At 41.7% G+C, this 24,713-nt stretch overlaps 1 protein-coding gene across 1 annotated transcript in view; it reads left to right on the top strand.

Annotated features, from left to right (window-relative positions):
* The window catches only part of PCMT1 (protein-L-isoaspartate (D-aspartate) O-methyltransferase), a 158,316-nt gene that overhangs the window by 59,033 nt on the left and 74,570 nt on the right, over positions 1-24,713 (top strand). Inside the window, exon 6 of the mRNA XM_053710656.1 lies at positions 6,310-6,395. Within this exon, the coding sequence (XP_053566631.1) occupies positions 6,310-6,395 (86 nt within the window). The remainder of the gene's footprint in view (positions 1-6,309; positions 6,396-24,713) is intronic.

The raw sequence follows: 24,713 nt of genomic DNA, 5'->3' as shown, positions 1-24,713 counted from the left end.
CCCATTGCATTTGTGTTTAAAGTGTGCTAAAACATCTAAGCATTTTAAAGACCATGCAGTGACACTTAAAAATGTAGCCCAAGATGATTCTTTAACGGAAGGTAATGAGGATAGTCCTTCTTCCTCTCCCCATGTGTCGACACCAGTTACGCCCGTGCAAGCGATGCCTAGTACCTCTAGCGCATTGGCCCCTATTACTTTACAACAATTAGCAGCAGTAATGGATAATTCCCTTGCAGCATTTTTATCCAAACTGCCAGTATTTCCAAAAAAGCGCGATAGCTCAGTTGTAAATACAGAGGATGAGCAATCGGAAGCTTTGGATGATTTATCTGTAGTACCCTCACAAAACTCAGAAGTAGCAGTGAGGGACGATCTGTCTGAGGGAGAAATTTCTGACACAGGAAAAGTTTCTCAGCGGGCAGAGTCAGATTCCTTAGCGTTTAAATTTAAGCTGGAACACCTCCGCGTCCTGCTTAAGGAGGTTTTAGCTACGCTGGATGATTGTGACCCCATGGTGGTCCCAGAAAAATTGTGTAAAATGGACAGGTTTTTAGAGGTCCCTGTATACACTGAGGCATTTCCGATCCCAAAGAGGGTGGCGGATATTATGACTAGGGAGTGGGAGAGACCAGGTGTACCCTTTGTTCCCCCCCCCCCCCCCTATCTTTAAGAAAATGTTCCCCATAAACGACCCCAGGCGGCACGCGTGGCAGACGGTCCCTAAGGTAGAGGGGGCTGTTTCAACACTTGCTAAGCGTACAACTATACCAATAGAGGACAGTTGTGCTTTCAAAGATCCTTTGGATAAAAAATTGGAAGGATTGCTGAAGAAAATTTTTGTTCAGCAAGGTTTTCTTCTTCAATCAATTGCCTGCATTATTCCGGTAACTACTGCAGCGGCATTTTGGTTTGAGGCCCTGGAGGAGTTGCTCCAGAGGGAGACTTCATACGACAAGGTCATGGATAGAATTCATGCTCTAAAGCTGGCTAATTCTTTTATCACTGATGCCGCTTTCCAATTGGCTAAGTTAGCGGTGAAAAACTCAGGTTTTGCCATCATGGCACGAAGAGCGCTTTGGCTCAAATCGTGGTCGGCGGATGTGTCGTCCAAAACGAAACTGTTAAATATTCCTTTCAAGGGGAAAACCCTATTCGGCCCAGAGCTGAAAGAAATTATTTCGGACATCACTGGGGGAAAGGGCCATGCCCTTCCACAAGATAGGCCGTTTAAGGCCAAAAACAAGGCTAATTTTCGCTCCTTTCGCAACTTCAGGAGCAGACCTGCTGCAACCTCTGCTGCCGCAAAGTAAGATAACGCTTCACAGCCCAAAGCAACCTGGAAACCCTTGCAGGGCTGGAATAAGGGTAAACAGGCCAAGAAGCCTGCTCCTGCTACCAAGACAGCATGAAGGGGTAGCCCCCGATCCGGGTTCGGATCTAGTAGGGGGCAGACTTTCTCTCTTTGCTCAGGCTTGGGCAAGAGATGTTCCAGATCCCTGGGCATTAGAAATAGTTGCTCAGGGGTACCTTCTAGAATTCAAGGATTCTCCCCCAAGGGGAAGGTTCTACATTTCTCGTTTGTCTTCAGACCAAACAAAGAAACAGGCGTTCTTACGCTGTGTAGAAGATCTTCTAAAAATGGGAGTGATACACCCAGTTCCAATTGCAGAACAAGGACTGGGCTTTTACTCAAACCTGTTCGTAGTTCCCAAAAAGGAAGGAACTTTCAGGACAATCCTGGATCTAAAAATTCTAAACAAATTCCTCAGAGTTCCGTCTTTCAAGATGGAAACCATTCGGACAATCTTGCCGATGATCCAGGAAGGTCAATATATGACTACCGTGGATCTAAAGGATGCGTACCTACATATTCCTATCCACAAAGATCACCATCAGTTCCTAAGGTTCGCCTTTCTGGACAAACATTACCAGTTCGTGGCTCTTCCTTTCGGGTTGGCCACCGCTCCCAGAATTTTCACAAAGGTGCTAGGGTCCCTTCTAGCGGTACTAAGACCGCGGGGCATTGCAGTAGCACCTTACCTAGACGACATCTTAATACAGGCGTCGTCTTTTCACAGAGCCAAGGCTCATACGGACATTGTTCTGGCCTTTCTAAGGTCTCACGGTTGGAAGGTGAACGTAGAAAAAAGTTCTCTGTCCCCGCTCACAAGGGTTCCCTTTCTGGGAACATTAATAGACTCCGTAGAAATGAAAATCTTTCTGACAGAGGTCAGGAAGTCAAAACTGTTAAATACTTGCCGAGTTCTTCATTCCATTCCTCGGCCTTCTGTAGCTCAGTGCATGGAGGTAATTGGTTTAATGGTTGCGGCAATGGACGTAGTCCCTTTTGCCCGAATTCATCTCAGACCACTGGAACTGTGCATGCTCAAACAGTGGAATGGGGATTATGCAGATTTGTCTCCTCAAATACAAATGGACCAGAAAACCAGACACTCTCTTCTCTGGTGGTTGTCTCAGGATCACCTGTCTCAGGGAATGAGTTTCCGCAGACCGGAGTGGATCATTGTCACGACCGATGCCAGTCTGTTAGGCTGGGGTGCGGTCTGGGACTCCCTGAAAGCTCAGAGTCTATGGTCTCGGGAAGAATCTCTTCTCCCGATAAACATTTTGGAACTGAGAGCGATGTTCAATACGCTCCAGGCGTGGCCTCAACTAGCGGAGGCCAAATTCATCAGATTTCAGTCGGACAACATCACGACTGTAGCGTACATCAATCATCAGGGAGGAACAAAGAGTTCTCTAGTGATGAAGGAAGTATCCAAGATCATCAAATGGGCAGAGGATCACTCCTGCTATCTATCTGCAATTCACAGCCCAACTGGGAGGCGGATTTTCTAAGGCGTCAGACTTTCCATCCGGGGGAGTGGGAACTCCACCCGGAGGTTTTTGCTCATCTGACCCAGCTATGGGGCATTCCAGAATTGGATCTGATGGCGTCCCGTCAGAACACCAAACTTCCCCTTTACGGATCCAGATCCAGGGATCCCAAGGCGGCATTGATAGATGCATTAATAGCGCCTTGGTCATTCAGTCTAGCTTATGTCTTTCCACCATTTCCTCTTCTCCCTCGGCTAGTAGCCAGAATCAAACAGGAGAAGGCTTCGGTAATTCTGATAGCGCCTGCGTGGCCACGCAGGACTTGGTATGCAGACCTAGTGGACATGTGATCGGTCCCACCATGGAAACTGCCATCGAGGCAGGATCTTCTAATTCAAGGTCCTTTCAAGCATCCAAATCTAGTTTCTCTGCAACTGACTGCTTGGAGATTGAACGCTTAATTCTAGCTAAGCGTGGTTTCTCTGAATCAGTTATAGATACTCTGATACAGGCCAGAAAGCCTGTCACCAGGAAAATTTACCATAAGATATGGCGGAAATATCTTTGTTGGTGTGAATCCAAGGGTTACTCGTGGAGTAAGGTTAGGATTCCAAGGATATTGTCTTTTCTCCAAGAAGGATTGGAGAAAGGTCTGTCAGCTAGTTCCTTAAAGGGACAGATATCTGCTCTGTCTATCCTGTTACATAAGCGTCTGGCGGCTGTACCAGACCTTCAGGTGTTTGCACAGGCCCTAGTTAGAATCAAGCCTGTTTACAAGCTTGTGGCTCCTCCATGGAGTCTAAATTTAGTTATTTCAGTTCTTCAAGGGGTTCCGTTTGAACCTTTGCATTCCATAGATATTAAGTTATTATCTTGGAAAGTTTTGTTTTTAGTAGCCATTTCTTCTGCTCGAAGAGTTTCTGAATTGTCTGCTTTGCAGTGTAATTCACCCTATCTTGTGTTCCATGCAGATAAGGTTGTTTTGCGTACCAAACCTGGTTTCCTTCCAAAAGTGGTTTCTAATAGAATATTAACCAGGAAATCATTGTTCCTTCTCTGTGTTCTAATCAAGTTTCTAGGAAGGAACGACTTTTACACAATCTTGACGTGGTTCGTGCTTTAAAATTCTATTTAAAAGCAACTAAATATTTCAGACAAACATCATCCTTGTTTGTTGTCTGTTCTGGTAAGAGGAGAGGTCAGAAAGCGACTGCTACCTCTTTCCTTCTGGCTGAAAAGCATCATCCGATTGGCTTATGAGACTACTGGACAGCAGCCTCCTGAACGAATTACAGCTCATTCCACTAGAGCTGTGGCTTCCACATGGGCTTTCAAGAATGAGGCTTCTGTTGAACAGATTTGTAAGGCAGCGACTTGGTCTTCACTGCATACATTCGCCAAATTTTACAAATTCGATACTTTTGCTTCTTCGGAGGCTATATTTGGGAGAGGTTTTGCAAGCAGTGGTGCCTTCCGTTTAGGTTACCTGACTTGTTCCCTCCCTTCATCCGTGTCCTAAAGCTTTGGTATTGGTATCCCACAAGTAAGGATGAATCCGTGGACTGGATACACCAAGTAAGAGAAAACAGAATTTATGCTTACCTGATAAATTACTTTCTCTTACGGTGTATCCAGTCCACGGCCTGCCCTGGCAATTAAGTCAGGTTCAAATTTAATTTTTAAAATAACTACAGTCACCACTGCACCCTATGGTTCTTTTTCTCCTAACCGTCGGTCGAATGACTGGGGGGGTGGAGCCTGAGGGGAGCTATATGGACAGCTTTGCTGTGTGCTCTCTTTGCCACTTCCTGTAGGGATTGAGAATATCCCACAAGTAAGGATGAATCCGTGGACTGGATACACCGTAAGAGAAAGTAATTTATCAGGTAAGCATAAATTCTGTTATTTAGAGCAGAGCTTTCCAAACTTTTCATGTTGGTGACACACTTTGTAGACTTTTTGTGACACAGTAATTCAGTTGTACTAGCAAACAGGAGGTTAAACTAACTTGTTTTAAGAGATACGGACACATACATAAATTATATAATAACAAAATTTATTTACAAGTAACAGTTTGTATGTGCAAGAATTAAAAAAAAGTTTAACACCAATAGCTACTTACTATTTTAATGGGATGTATTCGATTGATGAGATGAACAGTTTCTGAATATTTGGTGGAATATTAGATAAAGACACTCGCATTTCATCATCAAGCATTTTTAAGCTTCCACTTCCTATCCATATATCAAGAGCAGGAGCAGCAATGCACTACTGGGAGCTAGCTGCAAAAAAAACCTCTGACTTTATCTCAGCGTTTAAGCTGCCGCCCTCAGATCTCCATGAGTCCGACTGACTACTGCCCGTGCTGCAAACACACTGCTGTCCCACTCACTGACTACACGTGCAGTCATGAGCCGATTGAGGAGACTACACGTGCAGTCAGGAGCCAATGTGCCGCCAATGGGAATAGTTTCAGTTCCCACTGAGCTGTGGCAATAGGTTAAGATGATCTGTGACCCACTAGGTATCAATCATGTGTCAACCATGTGATATGCGTAGCAGACGGAAAGTCGGAAACTAAAAAATAAATTAAATTAAAAAAATTGTGCTGAAGCAGGGACACACCTACACACTGCATCCGACACACTAATGTGTCACGACACACAGTTTGGAAAGCACTGATTTAGAGCTTTATATTAATGCATAAAGTGCCAAACCATAGCTGAGGTGTCTTAAGTAATAAAAAACATACTTACCAAAAATACACCCATCCACATATAGCAGATAGCCAAACCAGTACTGAAACAGTTATCAGTAGAGGTAATGGTACATGAGAGTATGTCATCGATCTGAAAAGGGAGGTAGCAGATTAATCTCTACGACCGATAACAGAAAACCTATTAAATAGATCTCCCGTGAGGAAAACCATTGCATTCAATAGGTGATACTCCCTTCACATCCCTCTGACATTCGCTGTACTCTGAGAGGAATCGGGCTTCAAAATGCTGAGAAATGCTGTAAAAATCTTAGCACAAACTTCACCACCTCCATAGGAGGCAAAGTTTGTAAAACTGAATTGTGGGTGTGGTGAGGGGTGTAATTTATAGGCATTTTGAGGTTTGGGAAACGTTGCCCCTCCTGGTAGGATTGTATATCCCATACGTCACTAGCTCATGGACTCTTGCCAATTTACATGAAAGAAATATATTGGAGGGTCGTTGCACTATTGCCAAACTTTTGTATGTAAAACTGTACTTTCTGACCATTTATTGTATACGACTGTATGTTCTGGTGCAATTGTGACACTATGATAATAAAAATAATTTCATCTTTACAATTGCACTATGAGAATGTTTAATCTAGGTAATTTTAATTTACCAAGCTTTTTCAATTTTCTTTTCTATGTACTGTTAATTTTTAGAACAGGTTTATATGCATTACTGACAGTGTACATGTATTTTCTCATAGTTGGAGATGGAAGGTTGGGATACCCAGAAGAAGAACCTTACGATGCCATTCATGTTGGAGCAGCTGCACCTGTTGTGCCTCAAGCCGTATGTATATTTTTTTTTTAATTATTATTTTATGTTTATTTCCATTGGTATGGAGAGTCCACAAATTAATTCAGTTACTAGTGGGAATTCAACTCCTGGCCACTAGGGGGAAGCAAAGAACACCCCAGCAGAGCTGTTAAAGGGACACTGAACCCAAAATTTCTTTCATAATTCAGATAGAGCATGTAATTTTACGCAACTTTATTTGCTCCTATTATCATTTTTTTTTCATTCTCTTTGTATCTTTATTTGAAAAGCAAGAATGTAAGTTTAGATGCCGGCCCATTTTTGGTGAACAACCTGGGATGTCCTTGCTGATTGGTGGATTAACCGACCATTAAACAAATTCTGTCCAGTTTTCTTAATCAAAAAATAGCTTAGATGCCTTCTTTATCATATAAAGATAGCAAGAGAATGAAGAAAAATTGATACTAGGAGTAAAATTAGAAAGTTGCTTAAAAGTGCATGCTCTATCTGAATCACAAAATAAAAAAAAAAACGAAATAAAAAATTTGGGTTCAGTGCCCCTTTAAGTATCACTCCCACTTCCCATAACTCCCAGTCATTCTTTGCTTCGTACATTATAGGGGGTGTGTAAAGATGTGTCTGAAGAAGATCAACTATTAAATCCTTTAATGGGTTTTTCTTTCATGTAAGTGGCAAGAGTCCATGAGCTAGTGACGTATGGGATATACATTCCTACCAGGAGGGGGCAAAGTTTCCCAAACCTCAAAATGCCTATAAATACACCTCCCACTACACACATAACTCAGTTTTACAAATTCTGCCTCCCTGTGGAGGTGGTGAAGCAAGATGTGCTTGATTTTCTTCTGTGAAAGGCGCTTCTAAGCATTTTTGAAGCCCAATTCCTCTGAGTACAGTGTTTGTCAGAGGGATGTGAAGGGAGCATTGCCTGATGATTTAGTGGTTTCACCCATGGGAAATCCTTTCAAAGGCTCTCTGTAATTGGTCGCAGGGATTCATTCCTTGCCTCCCTTTTCAGATCGACGTTATACTCCTATACCAATACCTCTGCTGATATTTTTCAGTACTGGTTTGGCTGTCTGCTATATGTGTATTGGGTGTCTTCCGGTAAGTATGTATCATTATTTTGAGACACTCTCGGCTATGTTTGGCGCTTTATGTTATAAAGTTTTAAATATATGTATTTACTTATATTTGCCAATAGTTGGCTCTATGTATATTTCCCTTTTCTGCAGACTATCAGTTTCAGTATGGAATTTGTTTGGGAAGATAATTTTTTTCGTTTTTCTTACCTGTGGTTTTCAGATTCTTTCAATATGACTTTGTTTTCCAAATTTTCGCGGGGACGCAAAATGCCGTTTTTTTATGGCGTCATTTTTGTTGCGGAAATTTTTTTGGCGTGAAAGTGTGTTTAAGGTGACGTAAGTTTCGTCATTTCCTGTGTCTTTGTTGACACTTGTTGTTTAGGCACGGAGTCGCGCTTGTTATGACGCAAGTTGCGTATGGGATATACAATCCTACCGGGAGGGGCAAAGTTTACCAAACCTCAAAATGCCTATAAATACAACCCTCAACACACCCACAATTCAGTTTTACAAACTTTGCCTCCCTATGGAGGTGGTGAAGTAAGATTTTTCTTCTATGATAAGCACTTTTCAGCATTTTGAAGCCCAATTCTTGTGAGTACAGTGATTGTCAGAGGGATGTGAAGGGAGTATCGCCTATTGATTTTATGGTTTTCCTCACAGGAAATCTTTTCAAAGGTTCTCCGTTATCGGTCGTAGGGATTCATCTCCTCCCTCCCTTTTCAGATCGACAATATACTCTTATATACCATTACCTCTGCTGATACTTTTTCAGTACTGGTTTGGCTATCTGCTATATGTGGATGGGTGTCTTTCAGTAAGTATGTTTTCATTATTTAAGACACTCTCAGCTATGGTTTGGCGCTTTATGTATTAATATAAAGTTTTTTTGTATTTTACTTATTTGCCATGAGTCAGGTCTATGTATATTTCCTTTTGCAGGCTGTCAGTTTCAATTTGGAAAGCATGTTTTGGAAGTTATTTTTCTTACCTGGGGTATAGTCCTTTTTTTCAAATTGACTGTTTTTCTTTAATTTTTGCGGGCAAACTTAGGCTTGCGAGGTCGCAAAATGCTGTTTATTGCGTCATTCTTGGAGTGAGAATTTTTTTGGCGCAAAGGTACGTCTTTGATGAAGTTTGTCATTTTCGGCGTCTGTCTGTTATGACGCGAGTTGCGTCATTTCCAGATATTGTTGGCGACAAAAAAAATTTCAACTTCCTTTTGCGTTGTGCGTCATACTTGGCGACAAAAAAAATTGTTTATTTTTCACCCCACTTCCTATATGCCTCTTGCCTTCTATATGTTCAGAGGGCTATGCTGTTTGCATTTTTTCCCATTCCTGAAACTGCCATATAAGGAAATTGTAAATTTTGCTTTAATGTTGTGTTTTTTTTCTTTTACATTTTGTAAGATGTCTCAATCTGATCCTGTCTCAGAAGCAACTATTGGAACCCTGTTGCCTGATCACAGTTCTACCAAAGCTAAGTGTATGTGTTGTAAGTTAGCTTAGATTATATCTCCAGCTGTAGTATGTAACAGTTGTCATGATGAGCTTTTGCACGCAGAAAACGTTTCCATCAGTACTAGTACAGTTTCTGTTGTTCCTTCAACATCGAATGTACATAATATCCCTGTTGATATGAAAAATTATATTGCTGATGCTATTCCGCCTTCTTTTTTTATTGGGGGTTTAATAAGCTGTTACAATGCAATAAATAAAAAAAGTGAAAAACAAAGAAAAAAAAAACATCTCGTTGTAAACATAAACATCTTCATACAATCAAATTATTTATATGTTCATCTAAACATATTTCTCTTGTTAAGTGTATCCAGTCCACGGATCATCCATTACTTGTGGGATATATTCCCTTCCCAACAGGAAGTTGCAAGAGGATCACCCACAGCAGAGCTGCTATATAGCTCCTCCCCTCACATGTCATATCCAGTCATTCTCTTGCAACCCTCAACATAGATGGAGGTCGTGAGAGGACTGTGGTGTTTTATACTTAGTTTATTTCTTCAATCAAAAGTTTGTTATTTTTAAATGGCACCGGAGTGTGCTGTTTTTTCTCAGGCAGTATTTGGAAGAAGAATTTGCCTGCGTTTTCTATGATCTTAGCAGAAGTAACTAAGATCCACTTGCTGTTCTCACACATTCTGGGGAGTGAGGTAACTTCAGAGAGGGAATGGCGTGCAGGTTTCCTGCAACTAAGGTATGTGCAGTAAAATATTTTTCTAAGGAATGGAATTGACTAAGAAAATGCTGCTGATACCGAAGTTATGTAAGTAAAGCCTTAAATGCAGTGAATGCGACCTGTATCAGGCTTAATAGAGATATATACTCTTCAAAAAAATGTGTTTTAAAACGTTTGCTGGCATGTTTAATCGTTTTTTTAACGTACATTTGGTGATAAAACTTATTGGGGCATAATTTTTCCACATGGCTGGCTTAATTTCTGCATAGAAACAGTTAACTGAGGCTTCCCACTGTTGTAATATGAGTGGGAGGGGCCTATTTTAGCGCTTTTTTGCGCAGTAAAAATTCAGACTCAGACTTCCTGCTTCTTCCTACATGATCCAGGACTTCTCTAGAGGGCTCAAAAGGCTTCAAAAGTCATATTGAGGGAGGTAATCAGTCACAGCAGAGCTGTGACAGTGTGTTTGACTGCTTTAAAAAACGTTTTTTTTCTATTGTTTATCCGTTTGGGGTATTAAGGGGTTAATCGTCCATTTGCAAGTGGGTGCAATGCCCTGCTAACTTAATACATTTACTGTGAAAATTTGGTTGGTATAACTGCTTTGGTTCATTGTTATTTCAACTTGTGACAGGTTTTGTGCTTCTTAAAGGCGCAGTAGCGTTTTTTTATATTGCTTGTAAACTTATTGTGAAGTGTTTTTCAAGCTTGCCAGTCTTATTGCTAGTCTGTTTAAACATGTCTGACATAGATGAATCTACTTGTTCATTATGTTTGAAAGCCTGTGTGGAGCCCCATAGGAATATGTGTACTAAATGTATTGATTTCACTTTAAATAATAAAGGTCAGTCTTTATCTATAAAAGAATTATCACCAGACGACGAGGGGGAAGTTATGCTGACTAACTCTCCTCACGTGTCAGTACCTTCGCCTCCCGCTCAGGAGGCGCATGCTATTATGGCGCCAAGTACATCAGGGACGCCCATAGCAATTACTTTACAGGACATGGCTACAATCATGAGTAATACCCTGTCAGAAGTATTATCTAGATTGCCAGAATTGAGAGGCAAGCGCGATAGCTCTGGGATTAGGAGAGATGCAGAGCGCGCTGGTGCTGTAGGAGCCATGTCTGATACTGCGTCACAGTTTGCAGAACATGAGGACGGAGAGCTTCATTCTGTGGGTGACGGTTCTGATCCGGGGAAACCTGATTCAGAGATCTCTAATTTTAAATTTAAGCTTGAGAACCTCCGTGTATTGCTTGGGGAGGTTTTAGCTGCTCTGAACGACTGTAACACAGTTGCAATTCCAGAGAAATTGTGTAGGCTGGATAGATACTATGCGGTACCGGTGTGTACTGATGTTTTCCCTATACCTAAAAGGCTTACAGAAATTATTAGCAAGGAGTGGGATAGACCCGGTGTGCCCTTTTCCCCACCTCCTATATTTGAAAAATGTTTCCAATAGACGCCACTACACGGGACTTATGGCAGACGGTCCCTAAGGTGGAGGGAGCAGTTTCTACTTTAGCAAAGCGTACCACTATCCCGGTTGAGGATAGTTGTGCTTTTTCGGATCCAATGGATAAAAAATTAGAAGGTTACCTTAAGAAAATGTTTGTTCAACAAGGTTTTATCCTGCAGCCCCTTGCATGCATTGCACCTGTTACTGCTGCTGCGGCATTCTGGTTTGAGTCTCTGGAAGAGGCCATTCACACAGCTCCATTGGATGAAATTATGGACAAGCTTAAATCACTTAAGCTAGCTAATTCATTTGTTTCTGATGCCATTGTACATTTGACTAAACTAACGGCTAAGAACTCCGGATTCGCCATCCAGGCGCGGAGGGCGCTATGGCTTAAATCCTGGTCAGCTGACGTGACTTCTAAATTACTTAATATTCCTTTCAAGGGGCAGACCTTATTCGGGCCCGGCTTGAAGGAAATTATTGCTGACATTACTGGAGGTAAGGGACATACCCTTCCTCAGGACAGGGCCAAATCAAAGGCCAAACAGTCTAATTTTCGTGCCTTTTGAAATTTCAAGGCAGGAGCAGCATCAACTTCCTCCGCTTCAAAACAAGAGGGAACTGTTGCTCATTCCAGACAGGCCTGGAAACCTAACCAGTCCTGGAACAAGGGCAAGCAGGCCAGAAAGCCTGCTGCTACCCCCAAGACAGCATGAAGGAACGGCCCCCTATCCGGAAACGGATCTAGTGGGGGGCAGACTTTCTCTCTTCGCCCAGGCGTGGGCAAGAGATGTCCAGGATCCCTGGGCGTTGGAGATCATATCTCAGGGATATCTTCTGGACTTCAAGGCTTCCCCTCCTCAGGGGAGATTTCATCTTTCAAGGTTATCAGAAAACCAGATAAAGAAAGAGGCATTCCTACGCTGTGTACAAGACCTCCTAGTAATGGGGGTGATCCACCCAGTTCCGCGGACGGAACAAGGACAGGGATTTTATTCAAATCTGTTTGTGGTTCCCAAGAAAGAGGGTACCTTCAGACCAATTTTGGACCTAAAGATCTTAAACAAATTCCTAAGAGTTCCATCATTCAAAATGGAAACTATTCGGACCATCCTACCCATGATCCAAGAGGGTCAGTACATGACCACAGTGGACTTAAAGGATGCCTACCTTCACATACCGATTCACAAAGATCATCATCGGTTCCTAAGATTTGCCTTTCTAGACAGGCATTACCAATTTGTAGCTCTCCCCTTCGGGTTGGCTACGGCCCCGAGAATCTTTACAAAGGTTCTGGGCTCACTTCTGGCGGTTCTAAGACTGCGAGGCATAGCGGTGGCTCCGTATCTAGACGACATCCTGATACAGGCGTCAAGCTTTCAAATTGCCAAGTCTCATACAGAGATAGTTCTGGCATTTCTGAGGTCGCATGGGTGGAAGGTGAACGTGGAAAAGAGTTCTCTATCACCACTCACAAGAGTCTCCTTCCTAGGGACTCTGATAGATTCTGTAGAAATGAAAATTTACCTGACGGAGGCCAGGTTATCAAAACTTTTAAATGCTTGCCGTGTCCTTCATTCCATTCCACGCCCGTCAGTGGCTCAGTGCATGGAAGTAATCGGCTTAATGGTAGCGGCAATGGACATAGTGCCATTTGCGCGCCTGCATCTCAGACCGCTGCAATTGTGCATGCTAGGTCAGTGGAATGAGGATTACTCAGATTTGTCCCCTCTACTAAATCTGGATCAAGAGACCAGAGATTCTCTTTGGTGGCTATCTCGGGTCCATCTGTCCAAGGGTATGACCTTTCGCAGGCCAGATTGGACGATTGTAACAACAGATGCCAGCCTTCTAGGCTGGGGCGCAGTCTGGAATTCCCTGAAGGCTCAGGGATCGTGGACTCAGGAGGAGAAACTCCTCCCAATAAATATTCTGGAGTTAAGAGCAATATTCAATGCTCTTCTAGCTTGGCCTCAGTTAGCAACACTGAGGTTCATCAGATTTCAGTCGGACAACATCACGACTGTGGCTTACATCAACCATCAAGGGGGAACCAGGAGCTCCCTAGCGATGTTAGAAGTCTCAAAGATAATTCGCTGGGCAGAGTCTCACTCTTGCCACTTGTCAACGATCCACATCCCAGGCGTGGAGAACTGGGAGGCGGACTTTCTAAGTCGTCAGACTTTTCATCCGGGGGAGTGGGAACTCCATCCGGAGGTGTTTGCTCAACTGGTTCATCGTTGGGGCAAACCAGAACTGGATCTCATGGCGTCTCGCCAGAACGCCAAACTTCCTTGTTACGGATCCAGGTCCAGGGACCCGGGAGCGACGCTGATAGATGCTCTAGCAGCTCCTTGGTTCTTTAACATGGCTTATGTGTTTCCACCGTTTCCTCTGCTACCTCGACTGATTGCCAAGATCAAACAGGAGAGAGCATCTGTGATTCTGATAGCGCCTGCGTGGCCACGCAGGACCTGGTATGCAGACCTAGTGGACATGTCGTCCTGTCCACCATGGACTCTACCTCTGAGGCAAGACCTTCTAATACAAGGTCCTTTCAAGCATCCAAATCTAATTTCTCTGAGACTTACTGCATGGAGATTGAACGCTTGATCCTATAAAAGCGTGGCTTCTCCGAGTCAGTTATTGATACCTTAATACAGGCATGAAAGCCTGTTACCAGGAAAATCTTCCATAAGATATGGCGTAAATACCTGTATTGGTGCGAATCCAAAAGTTACTCATGGAGTAAGGTTAGGATTGCTAGGATATTGTCCTTTCTCCAAGAGGGTTTGGAAAAAGGCTTATCTGCTAGTTCGTTAAAGGGACAGATCTCTGCTCTGTCTATTCTTTTGCACAAGCGTCTGGCAGAAGTTCCAGACGTCCAGGCTTTTTGTCAGGCTTTGGCTAGGATTAAGCCTGTGTTTAAAACTGTTGCTCCTCCATGGAGCTTAAACTTGGTTCTTAAAGTTCTTCAAGGAGTTCCGTTTGAACCCCTTCATTCCATTGATATTAAACTTTTATCTTGGAAAGTTCTGTTTTTGATGGCTATTTCCTCAGCTCGAAGAGTCTCGGAGTTATCTGCCTTACATTGTGATTCTCCTTATCTGATTTTCCATTCAGACAAGGTAGATCTGCGTACTAAACCTGGGTTTTTACCTAAGGTGGTTTCTAACAGGAATATCAATCAAGAGATTGTTGTTCCATCATTGTGCCCTAATCCTTCTTCAAAGAAGGAACGTCTTTTGCATAATTTGGACGTAGTCCGTGCCTTGAAGTTCTACTTACAGGCAACTAAAGATTTTCGTCAAACATCTGCCCTGTTTGTCGTTTATTCTGGACAGAGGAGAGGTCAAAAAGCTTCGGCAACCTCTCTCTCCTTTTGGCTTCGAAGCATAATACGCTTAGCCTATGAGACTGCTGGACAGCAGCCCCCTGAAAGGATTACAGCTCATTCTACTAGAGCTGTGGCTTCCACCTGGGCCTTTAAAAATGAGGCCTCTGTTGAACAGATTTGCAAGGCTGCGACTTGGTCTTCGCTTCACACTTTTTCAAAATTTTACAAATTTGACACTTTTGCTTCTTCGGAGGCTGTTTTTGGGGGAGAGGTTCTACAGGCAGTGGTTCCTTCCGTTTAAGTTCCTGCCTTGTCCCTCCCATCATCCGTGTACTTAAGCTTTGGTATTGGTATCCCACAAGTAATGGATGATCCGTGGACTGGATACACTTAACAAGAGAAAACATAATTTATGCTTACCTGATAAATTTATTTCTCTTGTAGTGTATCCAGTCCACGGCCCGCCCAGTCTTTTTAAGGCAGGTCTAAATTTTTAATTAAACTACAGTCACCACTGCACCCTATGGTTTCTCCTTTCTCGTCTTGTTTCGGTTGAATGACTGGATATGACATGTGAGGGGAGGAGCTATATAGCAGCTCTGCTGTGGGTGATCCTCTTGCAACTTCCTGTTGGGAAGGGAATATATCCCACAAGTAATGGATGATCCGTGGACTGGATACACTACAAGAGAAATAAATTTATCAGGTAAGCATAAATTATGTTTTTTCATTACGAACATAACCAGTAAACCAAAATCAGATATACATGAATCTTCTCTTATTTGTGTTGTGTGGACCTTCACATCTAATACCAGAAAGCTTATGAACCTATGTAGTATATTAGAAAGGGATGGGAGTTGGCCTGTGTGTGCTTATGCCTTGTCCACTAACCTAATTATGTCCTGGTAATCATAAATCCTGAAATATCCGATTATATGTCTGCGCTTGACCCCAGTTTCCCTTGTGGTTTATCTTTTGTCCTTGATTACAAAAATTAAAGAAAACTATATTCACTTGCCTATATCTTAAATTGCTAAGCTTTAAGAGTCTGTAATAAAGAATCTAGTGCACTAATCTCCGTGAATAGGTTAAAGGGACACTGAAACCAAACTTTCTAATTTACTCCTATTATCAATTTTTCTTCGATCTCTTGCTATCTTTAATTTAAAAAGAAGGCATCTAAGCTTTTTTATTAGTGGATCAATTTATCCACCAATCAGCAAGAACAACCCAGGTTGTTCACCAAAAATGGGCCGGCATCTTAACTTACATTCTTGCATTTCAAATAAAGATACCAAGAGAATGAAGAAAATTTGATAATAGAAGTAAATTAGAAAGTTGCTTAAAATGTAATGCTCTATCTGAATCGCGAAAGAAAATTTTTGGGTTCAGTGTCCCTTTAACAAAACCATGGGGGAGAGGGGAGAAAAGGAAAGTGAAGAAGGTAAAAAAAAAATGCCCACCCGGCCAGCCTGTCCACACCCTCCATCAGAAATTCTCACAACCAGTGCGAGAGTAGCGCTTCCTCCACTACCAACAACATAAAGAAAAGCATATTTTTCAGAGGGGCAATGAACTGAATCTGCATTGCAGGAGGCCAAGACAAAATTACCTTCTACTTATTAAAAAAAAGCTCTAAATTGTGTTTCAGTCGCTCGTATTAAACTTTGTCTTTCTATCGTCATTTGTAATTTCATGCTGTTTACAAATTCACCCAACCTTGGGGCATCAGGGGATCTCCACTTCCGAAATATTAAGTTGCGCGCAGCCAGGATGGCCATATTTATTAGATGTCTATCACCTAACTGGCTATGGTTCTCTTTTAAAAAAAAATAAATATTGATCTTCAATACTACGCATTCCTCCTGTACAAATCTGTTTAACCAATATTGAATTTTGCACTAAAATGGTCTGATTTTTGGGCATGCCCAAAGGCAATGTTTCAGATCTGCCCCTTTATTACGTTTAAAACAATTCCCTCGTTGCCCATCTTGAGCCCATTTGCTAATCCTATCCGGGGTAAGATAATAGTTGTTCATCAGTTTAACTTGAGATTCTTTCCAACTCACCAATAATGTTGCTGCATTTGCTAGCTTAAAACTCCTTACAATTTCCTCACCTTGTATCATGCCATGGTATCTCAAAAAGACCTCTTATCTTATTATGTTTTTCCCCTGAGACTATCTGTAATGCCTGATACCAGTATGATATTGCACGTATGCCTGCCTTATATAGTTTCAATCCTGAATCAATTCCAGGATCCCAAACAATTCTGTATGTTTGTAGCAGTTTTAGTAAATAACTCCTAACTTGTAAGTATGCGAAAAAATTCTTTGTCGGCAACTGAAAATGCCTTGCTAATTCCTCATATGTTCGGATTATCCGCCTATCCGTCTGCATTAGCTGTGAGAAATACATTATCCCTTTTTGTCTCCAATCTCTAAAAACTTCATTGTTCATCCCAGGTGTAAAGTCTGGAGTGCCTATCATAGGCAAATATTTCAATAGCTGGAAATCTTGGCTCATAAGGGCGCAATATTTTTGCCATGCTTGGACAACATTAGAAAACTTAATAGGCTACTAATATTACTTGGTAATTTGCTATGGATGGTGCAGAATTACCTTGAGATCAAACGGGACTATTAATGCAGACTCCATTTCATAATAAGTAACATAGTTCGCCTCTGAAATCCAATCTATTCCAAATTTAGCAAGTGCGACAATATTATAATTAACAATGTTAGGTAGTGAAAAACCACCATAGTTTTTATTTTGTGTAAGTTTCTGCATTGCAATTCTGGGTCTCTTCTTCCCCCATATAAAAGGAGCACACGCTGTATTCTATCTGCCTGCATCTTGCCTAGAAATAAACAATGGTAGATTTTGCATCAAAAACAGTAATTGTGGAAAAACAATTGTTTTAATCAACATTATTTTTGCCGATAAAGATAAGTAATGTATATTCCATCTTCCTAATTTCTCCTCTATATTAAAAAAAAATCGGCATAGTTGAGATAATATCAATACTTGGGATTTTTGCCTATTTTAATTCCTAAATAGTTAATGCACTTTACTTCTCTAAACGTATGGTGCGTAAAACTTCTAATCGTTTTGTTAATCCACAGTAACTCGGATTTCTTTGAATTAATTTTGTAACCTGAGACTTGACTAAAATTGATAATCTCTAAACTTCTAGGAATACTTATGTTTGTTTCCTGTACAAATAAAATATCATCTGCATATAGTGAAATGGTCAACAGCTGACCCCCCATTGGAATCCCTTTGATTTCCTTTCTTAATAATACTGCTAGAGGTTCTAAAGCTATATCGAATAACAATGGGGATAACTGGCAGCCTTGTCGTGTCCCTCTATAAAGAGTGATATACTGAGATAGTTCTCCATTCACTAAAAGTTGGGATCTTGGACTACTATATATCCTCTTTATCATGTTTAACAGATTACCCCCAAAACCAAATTTGTTAAGTGAAGTGATCCCATATGATAGAATCAAATGCTTTCTTCTATAAGGTAAGACGAGTCCACCGATTCATCCTTTACTTGTGGGATATTATCCTCCTGCTAACAGGAAGTGGCAAAGAGCACCACAGCAGAGCTGTCTATATAGCTCTTCCCTTAGCTCCACCCCCCAGTCATTCTCTTTGCCTACTCTAAGTACTAGGAAGGGTAAAGTGAAAGAGGTGATACAATATTAGTTTTTAATTTCTTCAAGCAAGAGTTTATTTTAAATGGTACCGGTGTGTACTATTTACTCTCAGGCAGCAGATGGATGAAGACTGCTGCCTGGAGGATGATGATGATGATCTTAGCATTTGTAACTAAGATCCAGTGCTGTTCCCACAAAGGCTGAGGAGTACAGGAAACTTCAATGTGAGGAATGTTTTCATGCTATGCAGCAGTGAGGTATGTTCAGTCATATTTTTCTGGAGAGACTGTGTATTTCAGAACGGCTGACATTATACCCAGGAGGGTAAGGGTAAGCAGTAATCCTAGAGCTAATAAGAAGGGCATTACTAAGCTTGCATAAGGGGCCAATTACAAAGATGGTTGACTCTGAGTTGTAAATGTTTGTGGGCAAACGTTTTTATGATCTGGGAGTGCTGTTAACGTTTTGTGGGCAATAACGTTTTGAGAAACTTTACACATGGCTAGTTAAAACCGCTCTGGTGCGGTTCTTTGACGCTGTAGAGACATCGAGTGAGATGGGCGGGGCCTATTTTCACGCATCAGATGCGCAGTTAGTTTCTCTCGGCAAGCTCTAACTCCTGAGGGCCCTGGTGGATGTTTTGGGCCAAATCGAAGCTTTAACCCCACATTTACTATCCCTGAGGGCAGGTGGGGCCACAGCAGGGCTGTGGCAAGGTGCTGAGGGTGTTTTTTCCAGATTTAGGCCTAATTTCAATCCGGTTTACACATTAAGGGGTTAAATGTTATAATTCCTTGTGGGGCAATCTTAGCTACATATATTGTGTCTGCTTGCAAAATTTTGAAAAATTTGGTGCATTTTAAGGCTGTTTTGCAGAACGTGTATGCTTTTTTTTCTCTTAAAGGCGCAGTACCGTTTTTTAAGATTAATTTTTTCAGTGTTTTCATGCTTGTTTGTAGTTATTACTAGCCTGTTCAACATGTCTGACATTGAGGAAAGTCAATGTTCAATATGTTTAGAAGCCATTGTGGAACCCCCACTTAGAATGTGTCCCTCATGCACTGAAAGGTCAATAAATTGCAAATAACATATTTTAGCTACTAAAAGTATGTTGCAGGATGATTCTCAGTCAGAAGAGAATCAGGTTATGCCATCTAATTCTCCCCAAGTGTCACAACCATTAACACCCGCACAAGCGACGCCAAGTACTTCTAGTGCGTCTAATTCTTTCACCCTGCAAGATATGGCCGCAATTATGAATACTACCCTCACAGAGGTTTTATCTAAGTTGCCTGGGTTGCAGGGGAAGCGCAATAGGTCTGGTGTGAGAACAAATGCTGAGCCCTATGATGCTTTATTAGCCATATCCGATGTACCCTCACAATGTTCTGAGTTGGGGGTGAGGGATTTGCTGGCTGAGGGAGAGTTTTCTGATTCAGGAAATATGTTCCCTCAGACAGACTCAGATATGACGGCTTTCAAATTTAAATTAGAACACCTTCGCTTATTGCTCAGGGAGGTTTTAGCGACTCTGGATGATTGTGACCCTATTGTAGTTCCAGAGAAATTGTGTAAAATGGACAGATTCCTAGAGGTTCCTGCCTACACTGATGTTTTTCCGGTCCCTAAGAGGATTTCGGACATTGTTACTAAGCAGTGGGATAGACCAGGTATTCCGTTTGCTCCCCCTCCTACTTTTAAGAAAATGTTTGCCATATCAGACACCGTGCGGGACTCGTGGCAGACGGTCCCTAAGGTGGAGGGAGCTATTTCTACCCTGGCTAAGCGTACAACTATACCTATTGAGGACAGTTGTGCTTTCAAAGATCCTATGGATAAAAAATTAGAGGGTTTCCTGAAGAAAATATTTGTTCATCAAGTTTTTCTTCTCCAACCTATAGCGTGCATTGTTCCTGTAACAACTGCAGCGTCCTTTTGGTTCGAGGCTCTGGAAGAGGCTCTTCTGGTTGAGACCCCATTAGATGATATTTTGGATAGAATTAGGGCTCTCAAGCTAGCTAATTCTTTCATTACAGATGCCGCTTTTCAACTGGCTAAATTGGCGGCGAAGAATTCAGGTTTTGCCATTTTAGCGCGTAGAGCGTTATTGCTTAAGTCCTGGTCTGCTGATGTGTCATCAAAAGCTAAGCTTTTAGCCATCCCTTTCAAGGGTAAGACCCGATTTGGGCCTGAACTGAAAGAGATCATTTCAGACATCACTAGAGGGAAAGGCCATGCCCTTCCTCAGGATAAGAGGAATAAGATGAGGACCAAACAAACTTAATTTTCGTTCCTTTCGAAACTTCAAAGGTGGTCCCTCTACCTCTTCCCCTGCCGCAAAGCAAGAGGGGAATTATGCTCAATCCAAGTCAGTCTGGAGACCTAACCAGACTTGGAACAAGGGTAAACAGGCCAAGAAGCCTGCTGCTGCCACCAAGACAGCATGAAGGGGTAGCCCCCGATCCGGGACCGGATCTAGTAGGGGGCAGACTTACTCTCTTCGTTCAGGCTTGGGCAAGAGACGTTCAGGACTCCTGGGCTTTAGAAATAGTAACCCAGGGGTATCTTCTAGATTCTATCTTGCTCAATTGTCTGTAAACCAGACAAAAAGAGAGGCGTTCTTACGCTGTGTAGAAGACCTATATACCATGGGAGTGATCTGCCCAGCTCCGAAAACAGAACAGGGCCAAGGGTTCTACTCCAATCTGTTTGTGGTTCCCAAAAAAGAGGGAACCTTCAGATAAATTTTGGATCTCAAGATCCTAAACAAATTCTTCAGAGTCCCATCCTTCAAGATGGAGACCATTCGGACTATTTTGCCGATGATTCAGGAGGGTCAATATATGACCACCGTGGACTTAAAGGATACGTATCTACACATTCCTATCCAAAAAGATCATCACCAGTTCCTCAGGTTCGCCTTTCTGGACAAGCATTACCAGTTTGTGGCTCTTCCCTTCGGGTTGGCCACGGCTCCCAGAATTTTCACAAAGGTGCTAGGGTCCATTCTGGCGGTTCTAAGGCCGCAGGGCATAGCTGTGACACCTTATCTGGACGATATCTTAATCCAGGCGTCGACTTACCAACTAGCCAAGTCTCACACGGACATCGTATTGGCTTTTCTAAGATCTCACGGGTGGAAGGTGAACATAAAAAAGAGTTCACGTATCCCTCTCACAAGAGTTCCATTCCTGGGAACTCTGATAGATTCGGTAGACATGAAAATTTTTCTGACGGAGGTCAGGAAATCAAAAATTTTATCCATCTGCCGAGCTCTTCATTCCATTCCTCGGCCGTCAGTGGCTCAGTGTATGGAGGTAATCGGCTTAATGGTAGCGGCAATGGACATAGTTCCGTTTGCTCGCTTGCATCTCAGACCACTGCAACTTTGCATGCTCAAACAGTGGAATGGGGATTATGCAAATTTATCTCCTCAGATAATTCTGGACCAAGAGACCAGAGACTCTCTTCTTTGGTGGTTGTCACAGGATCATCTGTCCAAGGGAATGTGTTTCCGCAGGCCAGCATGGGTAATCAGTAATCTTGATAGCGCCTGCCTGGCCACAAAGGACTTGGTATGCAGATCTAGTGGAAATGTCATCTCTGCCACCATGGAAACTGCCACTGAGACAGGACCTTCTCATTCAAGGTCCGTTCCAACATCCAAATCTAATTTCTCTGCAGCTGATTGCCTAGAGATTGAACGCTTGATTTTTATCTAAGCAGGGATTCTCTGAGTCGGTTATTGATACTTTGATTCAGGCTCGGAAGCCTGTCACTAGTAAAATTTACCATAAGATATGGCGTAAATATCTTTATTGGTGCGAATCCAAGGGGCTACTCATGGAGTAGGGTTAAGATTCCTAGGATTTTGTCCTTTCTCCAAGAAGGATTGGTGAAGGGATTATCGGCTAGTTCCTTAAAGGGACAAATTTCTGCTTTGTCAATCTTACTACACAAGCGGCTGGCGGATGTCCCAGACGTTCAGTCTTTTTGTCAGGCTTTAGTCAGAATCAAGCCTGTGTTTAAACCTGTTGCTCCGCCATGGAGTTTGAATTTAGTGCTAAATGTTCTTCAAGGGGTTCCGTTTGAACCTATGCATTCCATAGATATTAAGCTTTTATCTTGGAAAGTTTTGTTTTTAGTTGCTATCTCTTCTGCTCGAAGAGTTTCTGAGTTTTCTGCATTACAATGCGACTCGCCTTATCTTATATTCCATTCTGATAAGTTGGTTTTGCGTACTAATCCTGGATTCCTTCATAAGGTTGTTTCTAATAAGAATATTAATCAGGAAATTGTTGTTCCTTCTCTGTCCTAATCCTTCTAAGAAGGAGAGTCTGTTACATAATTTGGACGTGGTTCGCGCCTTGAAGTTTTACTTACAAGCAACCAAGGATTTCCGTCAAACATCTTCTCTATTTGTTGTTTATTCTGGAAAGCGTAGGGGTCAAAAAGCTACGGCTACCTCTTTCTTTTTGGCTGAAAAGCATAATCCGTTTGGCATACGAGACTGCTGGACAGCAGCCTCCTGAAAAGATTACAGCTCATTCTACTAGAGCGGTGGCTTCCACATGGGCTTTTAAAAACGATGCTTCTGTTGAACAGATTTGTAAGTCTGCGACTTGGTCCTCCCTTCATACCTTTTCCCAAATTTTACAAATTTGATCCTTTTGCTTCTTCTGAGGCTGTTTTTGGGAGAAAAGTTCTTCAAGCAGTGGTGCCTTCTGTTTAGGTATCTGTCTTGTCCCTCCCGTTCATCCGTGTCCTGTAGCTTTGGTATTGTATCCTACAAGTAAGGATGAATCTGTGGACTCGTCGTATCTAGTAGAAGAAAAGGAAATTTATGCTTACCTGATAAATTGATTTCTTCTAAGATACGACAAGTCCACGGCCCTCCCTGTCAATTTAAGACAGATTATATTTTTTGTTCAAAACTTCAGTCACCTCTGCACCTTTTTAGCTTTTCTTTTCCCTTCTTATACCTTCGGTCGAATGACTGGGGGTGGAGAGAAGGGAGGAGCTATATATACAGCTCTGCTGTGGTGCTCTTTGCCACTTCCTGTTAGCTGGAGGATAATATCCCACAAGTAAGGATGAATCCGTGGACTCGTCGTATTGTAGAAGAAATCAATTCATCAGGTAAGCATAAATTTCCTTTTTTAAGTTGATTGGCTAATTGACACACTCTAGCCTTCTGTTTCCGCTTTCTTTCTTTTTTTTTTCTGTGCATATGCCTTATGCATCTTATAGTATTCTTTCCATCTTTCAGATAGCCAATAATGAAATTTCTCATCATACACCATATATTTAGGAAAGCTAAATGAATTTGTGTTACTTACATTTTTTGCCATTCCATTTATCTTTAAACTTATTATTGCATGATTTGATATTACTATTTCTGCAATTTGTGATACCAGATCACGGGAGAGTATTTTCTCATCTATCAGAAACATATCTATACGTGAATATTTTTTGTGTGCTTTGGATTTGCAGGAAAAGCTGCGCTCATCTGGATGTTGTAAATGCCATATATCTTTTAATTTTAACTACCTTGCAAACTCCCTTAAGAGCTTTGCCTCTCTTTGATGAGATCTATTAGCTTTAAAGCGAAACCTATCTATCTCAGGTAGCATAGTTGCGTTAAGATCCCATGCCAAGACTAAGTTTTGTCCTAAATAAGGTATTAACTTATTCGTGATTTTTGCCCAAAATTCACTATTAATTCCATTCGGACCATAGCTATTACATAGTCCAAATCCTATTATCAATTTCCGCTTGTACAATAGCAAATCTCCCTGACGGATCTAGCTCTTGCTTTTTAATTTTATATACCGTTTTCCTATTAAACAATATAGCTACGCCACATTTCCTACTACTACATGGGGTCGCGATTATTTCCGCAATCCAGTTAACTTTTAACTTTGCTATTTCAGTATCTTTTTAATGTAATTCCTGTAAAAAAAACAATGTCTGGGCTATGACGTTTGAGCATTTTAAAAATATTCTTTCTTTTAATAGGGGAGGTTATTCCTCCTACATACCAAGAAACAAAGTTCAACATTGAATGCATACAATCAGTTAAGTAAAAATAATTTCCCTAGTCTTTCTTCCCATAAAGAGGGTGTGAACACGGTGGCCGCGTGGGGAAAGAATAATCATAAATAGAGAAGAAGGGGAAAAAAAATTGCCTCGCATGACCCTGGCTGTGGTGGGGTTATTCCCCTGAACAAAAAATAACAAAATATATATATTGATCCCTTTCACTTGTCTTAACACTATGCTGCTACTCTGTTTGTCTTTAGATAGGAAGCTTGAATCTTAACTAAGGAAAGCTTATTTATGTTCATGTCATCTTCTTAGGCCTGATGTTGCAGCTGCTTCAACTTTTTGGTTGGATACTTTAGCGCAACAAGTATCAGATCATAATGTGTATAGCATTGTTAAATTAATTCAACATGCTAATAATTTCATTTGTGATGCCATTTTTTATATCATCAGAATTGATGTTAGATATGTCTTTAGCTATTTTAGCTAGACAAGCTTTCTGGCTTAAATCTTGGAATGCTGATATGACTTCTAAATC

This window comes from Bombina bombina, chromosome 4 (genome assembly GCF_027579735.1).
Source record: "Bombina bombina isolate aBomBom1 chromosome 4, aBomBom1.pri, whole genome shotgun sequence".
Taxonomy (NCBI): Eukaryota; Metazoa; Chordata; class Amphibia; order Anura; family Bombinatoridae; genus Bombina; species Bombina bombina.
Note: the sequence above shows the minus strand (reverse complement) of the source record. Positions and strands in the feature narration are given on the sequence as shown.